This window comes from Leguminivora glycinivorella, chromosome 7, assembly GCF_023078275.1.
Source record: "Leguminivora glycinivorella isolate SPB_JAAS2020 chromosome 7, LegGlyc_1.1, whole genome shotgun sequence".
Classification (NCBI taxonomy): domain Eukaryota; kingdom Metazoa; phylum Arthropoda; class Insecta; order Lepidoptera; family Tortricidae; genus Leguminivora; species Leguminivora glycinivorella.
The window spans coordinates 3945506-3963168 of NC_062977.1; the positions used below are offsets into that span (position 1 = coordinate 3945506).

At 37.7% G+C, this 17663-nt stretch overlaps 1 protein-coding gene across 10 annotated transcripts in view; it reads left to right on the top strand.

Annotated features, from left to right (window-relative positions):
* LOC125227882 (rho GTPase-activating protein 21) overlaps positions 1 to 17663 on the top strand; it is a 539841-nt gene that overhangs the window by 441061 nt on the left and 81117 nt on the right. For 8 of the 10 annotated variants that reach the window (XM_048132267.1, XM_048132264.1, XM_048132265.1 and 5 more), the window contains 3 exons: positions 722 to 811; positions 4422 to 4524; positions 4897 to 4980. In XM_048132267.1, coding sequence (XP_047988224.1) covers positions 722 to 811; positions 4422 to 4524; positions 4897 to 4980 — 277 coding nt within the window. The remainder of the gene's footprint in view (positions 1 to 721; positions 812 to 4421; positions 4525 to 4896; positions 4981 to 17663) is intronic. The other 2 variants (XM_048132268.1, XM_048132269.1) reach the window with 1 other exon arrangement.

Below are 17663 nucleotides of genomic sequence, written 5' to 3' on the forward strand. Positions count from 1 at the left end.
TAGTCCTGCAATTTAAATAATTATTTATTTAGATTCTAACATTATGTTAGTGCAAGATGTAGAATTCATTGTCAATGTCCGTCAATAACTTATTGTCCTATTAGTATATGTATGTTATCTTGTAGTTTTTTTTGTAACTACCCTACATTTGATTTGTAGATAGATTTATTGTCCTGTCCATGTTACGTCTTAGAAAGTATATAACAAATATAATAATCCCAGTATAGTATGTAGTAGTATGTACATAACAAAAAACATCATCACTAAAGACTGATTTTGATTTTAAATACAGGACTCGTCTGTTATGTCTGATTATGACTAAGGGCCCATTTAGATGGTACGAGAACTCGCATACGAGTTTTATTACATTGCGGTATTTGATGGCTGTGCAAAATTGTTTGTAACCTCAACATCCCGCAATGTAACCAAAATCGCATGCGAGTTCGCACGCCGTCTAAATCAGGCCTAAGTTTGAAGTTTATTTTATTTCCTGGTTGAAAATCAGTCTAGTGATTCTACAATTTGAAAATAAAACAAGGGAAGTGCGATATCCGAATAAGGAATTACAACGAATTCTACAAACTATTACTTCACAATACTATTTTATCTTATCCAGATTCCTTTTTCGGAAATCGCACTTGTTTAACACAACAAAATCTACAACAGTAAAATAACAACAAATAGGTAAAATAAAATTAAAGTTGGATTCAAACAAAAACAGTGTATACCGCAAGTGGCGTCCTCCTCGCTTCACCGAAGACATTACGCCGCTGCTGCGCATATTCGACCCCCACGCGTCGCTCCCAGTGCGGTACGTCGCATGACACCGCGGTCCCGGCGACCGACACTAGGTGGCGCTTATGACAATGTGTGCATAGTTCACGTTTACAGCAACAGATGGCGCTGCTAGTTGGCATTTTGAGTGAAGATGTGGCCCCATGGATGCTGGGAGCATCCGTATTTTGATCAGGGCCAAGCCTTAGTCTTGTTTAGCGACTCATTAGATAACCAGCAGAAATTAAAGTGAAAATACGCGAAGTATTAATGCTGCCAAGTCACGTAGATACGCTCGGGAATTTTCGTATTCAGTTCCTATAGAAATATTTATTTACGAACACATTGCACAGAGTTTGAAATTAGCTATGCATCAAAAACTCTATAACAATATGTAGTTACATAAATTAGAACTACCTGACCCGCCTGAAAGATTACAGTCAACCGCAAGTTACTAATTTAAAGTGTATTTTCATTTTATTTCAGCCAAAAATTAAAGCCACACACTTAAACATTCTACTCTAACTACCATAAAACAATTTTCAACAAAAACACAACAAATTAATTTAGTACCTGAACACGAACAGCATGAAAAAAAATGTGCGCATGACTGAATGAGTGTACGCTTTTGAGCATTTTGTAGCAAAGTATTACGATGTAGGAATGTGGTACTCGATTTATGGCCCAACACGAAACTTTGGCTATTTTTAATAAAACAGTTATAATGCTGATACGATAAAATTTTAGTTTATGTTTGACACATGGTTCTTATGCATTCGATTATCTATCTACAGAAACATTGTAGATCGGAATAAATATATTTTGATTATGTGAGAGTAATATTACATATATATGAGAACCATCTGTCAATAATATACTGAATTTGAAAATACCTATGTGTTTTAGACAATACACGTGACTGATATACGTATGAAGACTGAGTACTGTGTTTTAGTATTACTTGTGTAGCATGTTCGTTGTGTTATATAATTACTAGCTTTTACCCGCGGCTTCGCCCGCGTAATAAAAGTATTCTTATTGAAACGTTTACAAAAAATAAGATTTTCATTTGGATCCGTAGGTTTCTTTGTAGGTACATCTGTCCGCGATTATTTCGATTAAGGTAAAGCGGGGTAATTCTCGACTGGGGGGCCATTGTAACTGATCTATTTGCTGTACGGTCAGCCAAGACCTTACACTGCTTTTTTGCTGACTGTACCTTACACATATTACTATTGTTTTAAAAGAAATTCTTGCAATGATTGTAGAATTTACACAGCGACCACAGCGTAGGTAGTAGGTACGAATATGTATGTATTTTACCTATATAAATATTTATACTGGGGAAACTTCATACAACCCACATAACCAGTATCTCTATGCTATGATTGGTAGGGTAAAAAGTACTTCCTTGCATTATCGCTTACAATTTTTTCCATTTTGCTTATACTTATTGCAAACATAAACATATAAAAGGCAAGCAAACAACGATCTTCTTACAGCACATTGAATATAATAGTTATCACGTATGCAGGATACTCGCCGATGCCTACTTACTAATCCCTTCCCACTGAGCCACCTGCATTTTACACTGCCTAGGTATCGATTGCCGGCCGATTATTCCGACCCCAATCCCTATCCTTATCCCCGTCCCTATCTCTGTCCTTGTCCTCGTCCCCGTCCCCGTCCCCGTCCCCGTCCCCGTCCCGTCCCTGTCCCTCCCCTATCCCTATCCCCGTCCCCTATTCCTATCCCTATTTCTATCCCTATCTATACCTATCCCTATCCCTATCCTCGTCCCCGTCCCCGTCCCCGTCCCGTCCCTGTCCCTCCCCTATCCCTATCCCCGTCCCCTATTCCTATCCCTATTTCTATCCCTATCTATCCCTATCCCTATCCCTGTCCCCGTCCCTGTCCCCGTCCCCGTCCCCGTCCCCTATCCCTATCCCTATCCCTATCCCTATCCCTATCCCTATCCCTATCCCTATCCCTATCCCTATCCCTATCCCTATCCCTATCCCTATCCCTATCCCTATCCCTATCCCTATCCCTATCCCTATCCCTATCCCTATCCCTATCCCTATCCCTATCCCTATCCCTATCCCTATCCCTATCCCTATCCCTATCCCTATCCCTATCCCTATCCCTATCCCTATCCCTATCCCTATCCCTATCCCTATCCCTATCCCTATCCCTATCCCTATCCCTATCCCTATCCCTATCCCTATCCCTATCTCGTCCCCGTCCCCGTCCCCGTCCCCGTCCCTGTCCCTGTCCCTGTCCTTGCCCCTGTCAAATTATCATGCTAGGAGGTGAACTTTGAAAAATCCTTTCTTAATGCTCCTCTTATGGCTATTTTGGATATTTTAACCCTATTGCACTACAACAGGGGAGAAAATTTCTTTTCCACCTCATTAGATTTTAAAATCGTTGTATTTATCGTAATCAGCGACCCGATAAACCATAAAAACGATACCCATATTGTGTTTTTGACTTTACCCCCTTTGCACCCCTTTAGGGGTCAAATTTTCAAAAAACCTGAAACATGTATTTAGTCATATGTCTTTAGGAATCCTCCTGTGAAGTTTCGTATAAAATAGTCAAACAAATCTTGTTTCCCCATACAAACTTTGAACCCCCATTTGAGTCCCTTAGGAGGCGAATTTTGAAAAATCCTTTCTTAGTGCTCCTCTACACTATATAGGGAACCTACGTGCCAAATTTGACATCTGTAGGACCAGCGGTTTCGGCTGTGCGTTGATATGTCAGTCAGTCAGTCAATATCATCTTTTATATATATTTTTGATATTTAAACCCCATTGCACCACAACAGGGGAGAAGGTATTTCACTTCCGCCTCGTTAGATTTTAAAAACGTTGTATTTATCGTGATCATCGACCCGATAAACCATAAAAACGATACCCATATTGATTTTTTGACTTTATCACCCCCTTTTCACCCTTTTAGGGGTTAAATTTTCAAAAAACCTGAAACACGTATTCAGTCATATGTCTTAAGGAATCTTTCTGTGAAGTTTCGAATAAAATAGTCAAACTAATCTTGTTTCCCCATACAAACTTTGAACACCCATTTGACCCCCTTAGGAGGTGAATTTTGGAAAATCCTTTCTTAGTGCTCCTCTACACTACATAAGGAACCTACGTGCCAAATTTGAAATCTCTAGGACCAGCGGTTTCGGCTGTGCGTTGATATGTCAGTCAGTCAGTCAGTCAGTCAGTCAGTCAGTCAGTCAGTCAGCTTCTTCTTTTATATATTTAGATGTAGTTGTTTTATGTCTAGATATAAACGTAATAACTACAAGCCATATTGTATATATTCAGTTCATTAAAATATATGTTTTTGTCCTATTTGTTAACAACTCCCTTAGAAAATCCTATTAAACCTTAACATATTAATTAATCCCACTATTTACAAAAGGATTAAGCGAGAAAAAACGTACAAAATGTATCAATGCTAAGAAAACTCATACTACCTACTGTAACAAGAGTAAAGTGTAACTATTCAACACTTATTTTATTTCCATTTCTGTCACATATTTTAACAAAAAGTTCATAAGCCTTTACTTCACGCTTCTGAGCATACTTTTCTTTAACACAAATAACAAATATTTGTTTTGTTTGGGGCAGCCCTGAGAAGAAGGGGGAGGGAACTATCGAGAGCGCAGTGGAAGCGATCGAAGGAGACGTGCAAGGAAACGTGCAGATCAAGATGGTAGTCAGCAATGGGAAGGTGAGAACATTATATATCCTTGAATAATATTTTATTTAATAATAAAACTACCGTGAGATACTCGTAGGTAGGTAAGTAACTTCTTCTTCGCAGGTTTTATTACTTGATGATGAATATGAAGAATTAATGAGATTCCTTTATAATTATGTAGGTACTTTTCAAATTCTGTAATAGTATGATACATGGTTCTTTTCTTAATACCGTTAAACAATGAGTAAGTATCTACTCGCTGATGCTAAAAAAAGTCTGCTATTGCTTCAGCTAGACAAAAAACGTTCGTAAAAGTATAACGAAAAACCAATGAATCCCGAATAGTGAAGACATCGACTTTATTTTAAGTTTATCCTTTTATTAAATAAGGATTGTTTTCAGCGCGCGAGCGACCGTTCGTGGAAGCAGGAGTGGGCAGTGCTGCACGGGACCAAGCTATATCTATACAGACATCATCCTAGCCAGGTTAGTGTTTATTCCAGTATTGATGTGGCGTCCAAAAATTACCGAAAAATACCAAATGGGAAATTTTCCAAAGTCTTCTATGAAACTTTCCGAAATTTCCATGATAGTTTCAAATTTTTCAAAGTATAGAACTTATCTAACTTATTGCGCTGCAGTATGTAAAATCTGATCTGTGATCCAAGACTAAGGACAGTAAGCGCTCTTTGGAAAAGTCACGATTCCCAAACACATTTTTTTCACCCAAGTGATTAAAATTTCAAGAGATTCACGGGATTGGCACGGGCTGGCTTCTACCAGCTGCATTTATGATCCATCGAAGTTTTTTTTTTGTAGGTCGAGTAGGGTAAACTCGCCTCATTCGGTGACACGCCTAATTCGGTGAAACAACCAAAAATCGTCTCTCGGAATAGTGCTTCAAAGCTTGTATCACCGAATTAAGCGTGTCACCGAATGAGGCGAGTTTACCCTACGTAAATGCAGGACAGTTTTGGATCAAATCTGTTTATAAAATGGCTGGGTGCGTTGGGAAAACCGAAGACGCAGTGACAGTTTATGTTCCTGAAGCCACTCATTTCTACGACGAAGTTCAAACGAGTAGGTACCTCGTAAAAATCATAATATTTATTAATTGACTCGTAAATAACTACTTAATGATTAGTTTTTATTGCAAAGATATATCATTTTACAAGACTTACAGTGCATTTTTTTCACATGAGACGTAATATAAATCTTTCAGGTAACCAGTCGTAAAATCTTGCGGTTACTGTAGGGTTGTAAAATTATCTGCTTAAAGTTTTCGTCGAAAAGTGGAAATAGCATTGTGGTAGGAAAAGCCATGAATTACGTGCGTCAAACTGTATATCATACCGGCTTATTGTAATGTTTCTTGGATTCTTAAGACTAGGGATTACTCGTGTTCAGATTTTTTTCTAGGAATGAATATGAAGTTTCAATATTAGCTATCTATGTACGAAATGCGTAGTGAGGTGGGGGAACAAAATGCGTCTAAAATGCATAACGTAAGGAAATACATCACTGTAAGCTTAAGCGGCCACTTATCAAGTATCTTAATGTTGAAAATTATAGTTATTTGACTCATCACCACAGCAACGCACACGACACACTAAAATCTGCAACTTGTTTACATATGACAAAGTTTTCCCTATTTACTTTACCTGCTATCCATCCTGAAATATAGCCCATAACAGGTGCCGTAGCCGAATGGCATTTCTGCGACGCGAAATTGAAACGAAACGCCGCTAAAGGTAGTCGAGCTTTGTCGCGCGAATACGCACGAGCGATAAAGATAGATGATAGATATCTACGAGCGTTTCGTTCCGTGAGCGTTTGTGCCATTCGGCTACGCATCCAGTTCGCATAGTTCCTAAATGCAACTTAGGTGAACCTCGGTAATAATAGGGTAAATATTCAATTCCGACTATTGGAGATAAAGGTCATGGAATGTGTAAAAGGCAAATATTTTCAAACCACGGCGCTTTAATGGAAAACTGTTTACGATGCGTAATACGTAGGTAGTACTGTAATATACCTTTACCTATATATTACGCAGTAAAATTTACCTTGCGTAGTAGCTTTCTCGGAATATTTGTAGGTAATTTGTTTTTTTCCTCCACCCATTTGGGCGTAATATCATTAACTATTTAATTAAATTATTATTTCACTACACTGCGTAGATTCGTAAATGGTACGTCCGCATTTTTTTCCTTAATGGATTACATCTTATTTTAGGACTGTTTTTATTGTAAAATGCGTCATTGCATGCCTACGCAAAAATATTCTGAAAATGTTAAGTGTCATAAAAAAATCCTGGCCTATTACTTTGTCGCTTATATAATAAGTTGAACGGTTAACGCCGGTTTAAAAGTACCTACAACTTACCTAACTCTGTGTTTAGCATTTGACCCCGGGCTAATTGCCTAACCCGAATCAGGGTCCAGGCACAGAATACATACTAGTACCTGCAAGTCCAGGCCCCGTAGCCGAATGGCATTTCTCCGACGCCAAACGAAAGCGATACGCCGCTGGCTCTGTCGCGCCAATACGCAAGCGCGATAGAGATAGATATCTACTAGCGCTTCGTTTCGTGAGTGTTTCGTGAGCGATTGTGCCATTCGGCTAGCCACCCAGGCCACGTCGTCCTTCGTGTGGTCAAGGATGATTTATAAAGGATTGACAATCTTCATACTAAGCATCGTACCTCCATTTGTTAACGCCATCTATTAAATACTATCATATCTACAATAATGAGATTGATGAGGCCTATTTTTTTTTCGAAATGTATATTGTATATCACTACAATATACATTTCGATGATATGAAAATAAAATATGTCGTTCGTTCTTAAAATAAATTAGAAAGAGTAAAAAGACGCAAATTGTACACTTCCAGGCTGTGAAACAGCGCCATCTAGTTTTATCCATGAACTGTGGGAGTGTGGGCCGCTTCAGAGGTTAATTTTTTTGTATGAGATTGTGAGTCCCGGTATATATTGTCCTTGGTGTGATCGAAAACATTCCTATGATAAATACATTTCAACAAAGGTTGCTGGGGGGGGGGGGGGGGGGGTATTTATCTCTGTTTACAAAGTGATACACTGCTTACAGATGTAGTGCGAAAAGAGTTGCCTTCGTATTGTTACGGAAACGTTACGAACGTGTCATGCTATTTCAGTCAGTCTCAGTACAAGATGTACTGACATTGACTGAACTAGCATGAAAAATACGAATGTTTCCGGATAAATACGACGAAAACCCTTTTCTCGCTACTGTAGCTACTTACGTCTTTCTGCCTCTCTATACCCGCTGTAAAGTCCGTTGCCAAAGAATTAAAACATAATAGTAAATATCAACGTGACCAGCGTTTTAATTAGGAACCATCCCAATTGTATCGATCTAAGATAAGGCGGCGAGCCATATGCGCCCGCGCACCTGGTCAGTGACGGTGACAAACGGACTTCCTTACGAAAATACCTCGTATCAGATAAGAGGTGTGAAATGAAGGCCGGTATCGCATTGGCTTTTTTAGGGTTCCGTATCTGAAAAGGAAAATCGAACCCTTGTAGGATTAATTTGTTGGCCGGCCGTCGATCCGTCCGTCCGTCTTTCTGACAAGATCTTTTATCTGGGGAACGCGCGGAGGATATCGAATTAAAATGAAAGCGATATAGGGTAAACTCGCCTCATTCCGTGACATGATACAAGCTTTGAAGCACTATTCCGAAAGACGATTTTTGGTTGTTTCGCCGAATTAGGCGTGTCACCGAATGAGGCGAGTTTACCCTAGAGGTCTATTTCCTTGAAACTGTATCAAATCAAACTTTTAAGTTATCTCGAACAAAGACAAAGCGCTTATGTCGATCAAAACGAATGGGGTGGAGGAAAGGGTACTTTCCGCTGACTTGGGAATTGGAAATTTCATAATTTGGCAAATAGTATTTTCTTATACTATACACATATGATTTTTTTTCTGAGCAGGAAAGCGGACCCTGGCCCTATGCGAGGAAAACGTTAAGTTGAAGAGGAAGATAAAATAAAAAAGTAGAAATAAGGTCAATTTGTACGGAATCCTTGGTGGATGGACTCGCGCTTTTTCGGTTTTTAACTGCTAGAAAATGCTTCGAAGCATGTCGAGAACCAGGGTTATGGGCGGAGTGATGTCGGACTTCTTACCTTGTCTATTTTGAGTCATACGAATTATCCACCTAAACCCTGCTGCTAATAAATAATCAAATCACTCCAATTTTGCTTATCAAATAATCAAATGATGCGGTTGATATATCTATATAATATTTGTCCTAAGAAAATAGGTTGACGACGACTGCTTCTTTATTTACCAAATTTCTAATCCTAAAAAAACGAGGTATAATACTCAAACTTTGGTTTCGATAAAGCGCTCATAAGCTAATTTAGTACGTAAATCAACGACGAGTAGCGATTCCTATAATGACTGTATCTCTATCAAGAATTTTTTAGGTACCAAAATAAATAACAATCCAATAATAACACACTATTGGAAGCAGCCATTCATAAAGTTTAAAGTACTTGTCCTAATAATAACATTAGTGGACGTGAATGAAGCCCGCACCGCCCACTCGCGCGTCGACACGCTTATAAAGTTTACAAGCCGTTGTCGCTTTTCATACTTCTCGCACTGTTTACTTGTATAACGAATTGAGCTACCTGTAGTACTTGTTGAAATGAATTTACAATAAGAGTTAAGAATTTCACTACCCCTTTTTCTACCGTGGGTGTCGTAGAAGTCCACTGTAAGATACGGGCTCAATTGAGGTGTAGGCGTCTATAATTACAATATGTATTAAGTTGCTATGCCCTTACAGGGTCTGTATTACCTGCTACATTTATATGTAATGTGTAATATTACTGCAATAAAGATATTTGATTTGATTTGATTTGATTTGTAACCTGTCACTGCAATATCACAATTTCGGAAATACATTTATTTTTAAAAATAATAATAAAAACGGCCAACCTAACACAAGCGGATGCGCGCCTCAAGGATTCCATATAGCGTCGCTTTGTTTTTTCCACCGTTTTTATTGACTATATTGATAGTTTCAAATATTACGGAAATAATCAAATGTACGGTATGGTTCTGAATTGTATTCAATCTTTCTTAGGGCTTCTACAGACCTGCGTTCAGTTACCATAAAACATTGCGTCTCTACGAAAACCCTAAATGTCCGGGAAAAGTCGAGAAAGGTGTGGAAGAGCGATTGCCGCACGCGCACGCGCACGGCGGCCGCAGAAGGCTGTTGCCAACGTCACCCATCCGTTTTCGCGTCAGCCCATAAATCTTGAAGTGATATATTTTCGGCGAGACGGCCTTTCGAAAAAGCCGACGTAAATGTCACGTCGATTGAACGATTAAACTCGAGCGCAAGTTGCGCGTTTTACTCTATATTTTGTGTTTTTCCTTATATGTACCAAAATTAATTTCTTTTATAAGCTTCTTAAAGCAGGTAAATTGCCTATTATCCAATCAGCTTCATTAAAAAAAGTAGCGGTAAAGTCGGTAGCGGAACCCAAGGATCACCACTAACAACCATTTCATTCGAAATGACTTGTAAAGGCGACAATTTCATGAAAAACCGCCTGAAAAGTCAGATGGAAAAGTAGGTGTTTCGTAGGCGTAATCCCGGCCATAATTGATATCAACTATTAAATTAACCGTGCCTACTATCCGTAGCCAAGTATCATAAAAATAAACACGCCTCCGTAGACGCACATTTCCTGCACAATGTATTTCAACCATTAACTATCAAAGGACATGTCTCTTCTGCGAAATACGTCCTACGTCTCTATTAAGTTCATCTATTTCCTCATACTAACGCACTGGCCGATATCCTTTCAGTTTCTGTGAGCAGCCTTGTAGCCAGGGCAGTAAAAATCAAAATAGTATGTAATAGTACATTTACTGCGCTTTCACGAAGCTACGAACCAAATGATACTTTCTTGGAAATGAAGATGTTAGTACTGGAGCATTTATAACATTATGTCAGTCGACTGCAGTTTTAATATTCTCAGATAGGAAGTTACGGGAGACATTCTCTGACATACGCTAATCGGTGACATATTATGTTTGCAAATATTTTCTCCCATTCTAAATCTAGTTTAGCGTCCGTTAATACTTGTAATAAGGAAAACATCATAAATCTGTCATAACCATAACTGAGATATACGTAGTATGAAATTAGAATTAAGAGAGGGCAATCTCAAAGCTCTTTTGTAAATCATGTTGGGAATGGACTGATGTAAAATATATCGGTTAGACATATTACGAGTATATCGAGGAAATGGGCAGTCTGATCGAAATGGAGCTAAATGTCTCGTTTTCTATTTCTGTTTTAATAACAAATTCGATATGGCTAATATATTTATTTATTTAGACTTTATTACACAACATAAAATTGTACAAATGGCGGACTTAATGCCTTAAGGCATTCTCTACCAGAATATATTAGTGTTAAAGCTATTTAAAATGTATGCAGATAGTTTTTATTCATTTAGTTCTAATACTAGTGTTTAGTTTATTGTAGTCCCGCGTGGTAGTACGTAGAGTTTCAATGGACATCACTAAAAGGGCATTTCTCAGAGCGTTTAAATTTTTTTGATTTCGGTGTCAACAGTTTTACATGAATCCTGTAAGAGTCACATGAAATTCTGTCAATTTAAATAGAAGTCGCGGATTTCTACGAGAAACAAAGAAAACTCATGCTACGCTTACGGGGTTCGGGTACTAATGCTGCCACCGAAATCAAAAAAGTTGAAACGCTATGAGAAATGCCCAAAACCGAATAGATTAGCGTTTAGCAATTTTTACTATTTTGAAATAAACGAAGATCATAGCAATTTACTTAGGTACATAAAAATACGGGTTAAATAAAGTTTGTATGGCGAGCCGTAGTGCGTTTCCACATTATCGGATACGATACCGAATATAGGAAGGAACATCCATTATTGGATCGGATAATATGAAGACGCACTTACAAGAGTACAGTGATACAGTTCGCCTCAAAGTACGTTTAATTTACAATATCTTCTCCTTAATGTTGACATCGTTTATTGTTTTCCAGAACCAGCATTAATATTCCACACGTGTTTTTATTTAACCAGCGACAATTGCGCCGAGTTCATACACGAACATATAGGAAGCGAATCGTCTACCACGCCGCTTTATTGGGCACTTCGTTAGTTTGGCAACTTTACAGGCTGACTCATATCAAACATATTTTTCAAGTTTATTTTAAATATTTTTATTGGCCTTAATTGCTTTTAAAACACGTCTTTCATTATTTTGTATAATTATTGAGTGGCTTGAGATTGTACTTTATATGTTTTGTATTAGATATGTTAAACACCGCGTCTATCGTGTACGTCGCATCTACATTTAAGTTTTATATGTTCTATATGTAAATATGTCCTGCATTTTGCAATCAAAAGCTTCGTACTGAACACATCTAGCAACAGATCATGCATTCTACACGAGTAGAACATCACGTTTATAGTAATGCTTTCGCATAAAGCAGAACTGCGTTTGATTCATTTCACCGAAGGCGTTAAATTGAATTGTTAAACACATTCCTATAAACTAGACTTGATTGCAAAATGATGTCGTAATGTTCAACTGGCATACGTATATTATTCGGATCCACGCGATGCGCTCCGCCGGCATTTCCTCGCTTCTTTCGCAATGAATAATCTAAATAAATGTACATTTATAATTTTATTTGCATGCAAGAGTATCGAGTTGTGTACATTTTTTTACTTGAGAATATAACAGAATATAACATACTTAGTAGCACCAACATTCGTAATAATACTAATAATGTAGCTGTCAAACTAGATTAAGTAGTTCGTCAACAATACAATGCATGTACCTCTAGTAATAAAAACTAAACATATTAGCATACATTACCAATTGAAACAAATCAAGCTATTCTTATCAAGTCAGTTTTTCATCAAAGTATAGAGTGCAGTCAATTTACTAGTTTGATTTGCATAATATCAATTAGGTAAATAAAAGCCACGTTACGAATACATATTTATTAACTTGACGCTTGACGAAACGTCTAAGTATCAATAAACATTTATTGCACTTTAAGTCAATCGTTTATTTATTGGCATGTAACTTATTTATCATCTCAATTGATTTATTTACTTCAAGTTATAAGACTTGAGACATTGTGTATTTGTGTTACAGGTGATTGAAAACTGAAAGATAATAAGGCCGCGATTAACGTTACATCACATACCTAAAACTCAATGGTAAACAAAGAGGAGCATATTGAAACGGTCACTGAAACTTGCTTTAAAACGAAGTATAAATATAATATGTAAAACTTATGTCTCAATAGATTGACCCTTTACATATTTTCCACGCTCTTTCTGCAGTACCTCATTTGTTGGCTCTTATGTGTTGGTCATAAATCGCTCAAAAGCTGGTTATCTCCCAACTCCCACACATTGTCCATGCTTCGGCTAGCAGTGCCGGCAACATCGAATCGAAATACGTAGGAAACGGAATTGAAAACGTCCGCCTAGTAAATTATATTGCTGACATATTTTACAATTATGTAGATAAACACCCTATTAAATTGTTGCTGGACACTCACTAGTAGGTATCTGACCAAGAAAAGCCAAGGGAAGCACAAGGGCACTAAGTACCTACCATTCCTTGAAGCATTCCGTCAGTTTTTAACCCAGAGTCTGGGCTCTGGGCCGTACCAGATAATCAAAATTCTCGGGATATGATGCCGAACTCATTAAACACGCTTAATTTCAAATGGCCGTCATATCTTCCTGATATTTCACATTGAGGATAACCTTATCTTTCATTTCAAAGTATACTAGAAAAAAATATTAATTATAAATAAACATTATACATATGCACGCAAATCCCCATTTTGTCGGACATGTTTGTAAATTGCAACAAAATTGATATGTCAGTTCTCGGTTACATTAAATATTTTCAATTTCAGTTTATTCTCGTAGTAGGGAACATACGTTTACAATACAATATGAGTTCTCGCGGGGATCTGACTGAAATTGAAATTCTGTCGAAGGTATTTAATATGATATTCATATTATTTGCATTAAAATTGTTAGTACGAGTGCTCGTATGAGTAGATATTCCTTTTTAACCGTTTGAAAGTTAGTCGTTATGGGACACTAGAATATTTTAATCTGCACAACTATCTTACTTTAAATAAGTTATTATTTTTTCCTATTTTTAAACTAAATCCAACGGGCTGGATTTGGTAGACAATGCTTTGTTAACTTAACAACAGTGATATTCTTAATAATCTATGTAAAACAGTTAGACATTGCCGATTCTGCCATATTTATTTTATGTACAATAAAGAGTTTATACGTAGACACGTATTCCCCATTATTATTGATACCTACTGATGAAACGTAAAACAACCTCTGTATGAAATATTTTTCAGTGCCTATCTTTTTACCCGAACTACGTGCTCACTTTTCTTTGCTACTAAGTGCAGGAACAATTTATTAACAAGTTCTTTATTTTGTAGCCAACTATCGCCTATAAAAAATTATGGCAACAGGTCTTCAAGGTCAGCTGCGGAGCGTCTCGCCTCCGGCTTCGACTAATATATGAAAATTGCACTCGCATACATTTCACCTCCTCACTTTCACATGCCCGTATAAGTAGCACTCGCCGTACTCAAAACTAGACCTTATTTGGAAACGGAAAGATTTATTTTCCAAGGTTAAGGCTGAAGGAAGTAAGAGCTTTCAAAAGTTAGGAGTGGATTTATTACTGCGTTTTGGCTGTCGGTCAAGTATTTTTCATTATCTTAATGCGCATACTGATTTCTAGAGCCGATATTGATTAGTTTGCGAAGCGTTGACGCTCTACGGAAATGGAATAGACGCTTAAATCACCAAGCTTTTACTATGATTCTAGACGATAGGAACATAAATTCTTTGTTTAATATGTTTACGTGCTCAACGCCCGTGTGTACATTTATGACATGATACTTTTAGATAGTCTACGTTGTTATGTAAGAAAAACAGCCCATAAAAATACTGTGGAAATATTTTACAATTACATATGTCGTAGAACAACTCAGTTGTATGGGCCACCTACGTACAAAGTGCAATAAATCTCTTATAATAAATGGCGATTATTGACCCCACAAAACGACACTATATTTTAACTTCGGTCAACCGGCCAGGATATTTTAAGGATATAGTAGTTTGCAGACATTTAAAATGCATGCTCACAGTCACAGCTCTCACACAATAGTATATTGTGCAACAAGGGGAGGAAGTTGAATATTAATAACGAGAGTAAGTTAAATCGCGACGGCTTGCCGAAGCGATTTAAAGACTCGAGTTAGTAATATTCATACTCCCCGAGTTACACACAATGGTTTTCATCACACTTGCAATGTAAAAAATATGTAAATAGATGTAAAAAAGTTAAGTACGGTACAAGAAATTTCATTATTCCCTTGGGAGAACGATTTTTCTATAACTCAGCTCCGCCTGCGTGCAATAGCACATTTAAAGTGCGGGTGTGATGAAAAATATCTTTACCCACGCAAGAACCATTTAATACTGGAATGACAAATACAAAAAAGCGTACCCCTGAAATGGGCCTTTTAGGCTTAACACTAGATGGCGCTATTCGCAGCCTGGAAATGGCCAAAATCAAACAAATGACATATTCCTTTACTTTAAAATCATGTTATAAAGTCAATACACATTAAAAAAAATTGTAGGCATCATCAATCATCAGTGTAGTTATGATAGTATTTAATAGGTGGCGCTAAAAAATCGAGGTACGATTCTATGTGTAGTGATCTTGATTAAAACTCGTGATTCACATTTATAAGAGATATGACAGATATGACATTTATAAGAGTGCGTCCATAAACGTCACTCTGTTACAGTATGAAGTATGTAAATCCTATATTAACAATCCTTGGATAACTTACATGTTGCACCTTATTATAATTAAAACAAGCTTTCGACATATCGTCACTACTTTAAAAAAAACTTGTATCTTCGTCTCTCAACGAAAAGAAAACTGTAGTAAGTATGTATGGAATGCATATATTATAGACTTACTGCGTTTTAACTTTGAGGAGCAGCGTGAGATACGAGATTTTTTCAAAGTAGTGACGATATGTTTGTCATAAACTGTATGGACCTTTAATGGTCCGCTGTACAGTGTAATGCACCGCGCCATCGCCACTCTGATCCAGCCTGATTCTGATTTCAAAACCCAGCACTTCCAGTCACGGTATGGTTGTTGCATTCTTGCTTGCGACATGCATACCTTTGTTACTTTTCATCACACTTGCTCATAAATTGTGGTGTTTCACTCCGGTTTAACAGGAGAAATAGCCAAAATCGCTTATATGTAGAACCATCTGTTAAATTGATAACTATCACAACTAGGGATTGCAATCCGGTCCGGCGGATCCGGTAATCCGGCCGGATCCGGTGCTTTTTTCATGCCACCGGATCCGGTGAAATTCGCCGGATCCGGTACCGGATCCGGTAATGTAACACGATATGTTAAAATAGTGCAAAAATAATAATTTTACGGCAACATTTGAACGTCGCTCAACAGGTGGTTGCATTCCGGTCTGATTTCCAAGCAAAAAATATTTTAGTACGTATGTTCTTTGCATTCGCAGGACGTTTGGAAGTCAAATAATGTGCTCAAGCAACGCGTTACACTTTCCGTTTTGGAATCCGTAGTTGAATCTGTGGGATTGTTTGTTGGGATGCATAATGTGGAGTGACAAATAACCATGGTCTGAGGTCGATCCTTCGCGTTTTCTGGCCAGACACTATCCGAAATCGAGACCTATGGGAGTATATAGCAGCTAACCGCGACACAAAAGGAACATTGATGGCACACTATTCAAAGAGGGGAACGAAATAACGCAACCATTGCTTTCGGCTGAAAACCGCAAAATGCAAGTCGTGGCTCCGAGCGCCCTGGAAACTCATGGAAACGGTCCGTTGAGGATGGACTACGAGCGACCGGGTCGAGCTGGAGCGAGACCACGAGGGTAGCTGAAGATAGGAAAGCGTGGCGCGAGCTCGTGAAGGCCCTTTGCACCTCTGTGGTGACGTAGGACTTCAAGATCAACAACATGTTTTCAGCATAATATGAGAAGTGTGAGAGCATATTGCTACGAGAATAATAAAATTAAAAGCTTAAAAATAAACATTTTTAAAAGGTAACCAGTAAGATTGTTGATTCAGCAATAGCAAATAATACTTACTAAGGTCATTATTCTTGCTGGCTTTAATTTAGTTACTGTAGTTTTTCTTAACCGATACTGGATATTTTTATACAGACTGAGAAAAGGTTACGCTTTTAACGACTTTTAATAGCTATGCTTACTTAATATGATTGTGATACAATTTTTTATTCTTCTTTTCATGTGAGTAAAGTTACCTGTAAAATAACACAATACAGGTTTTTTTTAAATACTGATCTTATACTCATAACACATGTATGTTTGTAGGTATGTTATAATGTCCGCTCTTTATCGTATCTTAAAAGCTCTATAGGTACCTATTACTATTACTGTAAAACGTTACACTAATAATAATTTTGTTATCCTATCAAAGTTTCAAAAGAACGAAATAATTTGATTTGCGACTGATTATTATAGTAAAATTTACTTGTTAACTGGTAAACAAGTTGAATTCTAAGCCTTTAAACTGTTGGTTTATTAATCGTGATGCAAAATACCATCATACTTGTCATATTATGGTGAAAACATTCAAAAAAGGCACTATTTGGGTACCTTTAGTCCTCAAGGCCAATCCGGCCGGATCCGGCCGGATCCGCCGGATTGGGGTCGAAATCCGGCCGGATCCGGCCGGATTGGAAATCAGACCGGATTGCAATCCCTAATCACAACTATAAATAATGTAGATGTTTCTTTCATGTAATATTCATCATATAAATCCTTAGACGAATTTGAGCGAAAAGGAAGGCTAGTTTTCCTTTTTAGGGTTTCGTACAAAAAAGGTGCAAAAGAAACCCTTATGGTGCGACTCTGTTCGTCTGTTTGTCTGTGTGTTTTAACTATAGATAGCTTGACAAACATTCCTGGTGCCGTAGCCGAATGGCATTTCTGCGACGCG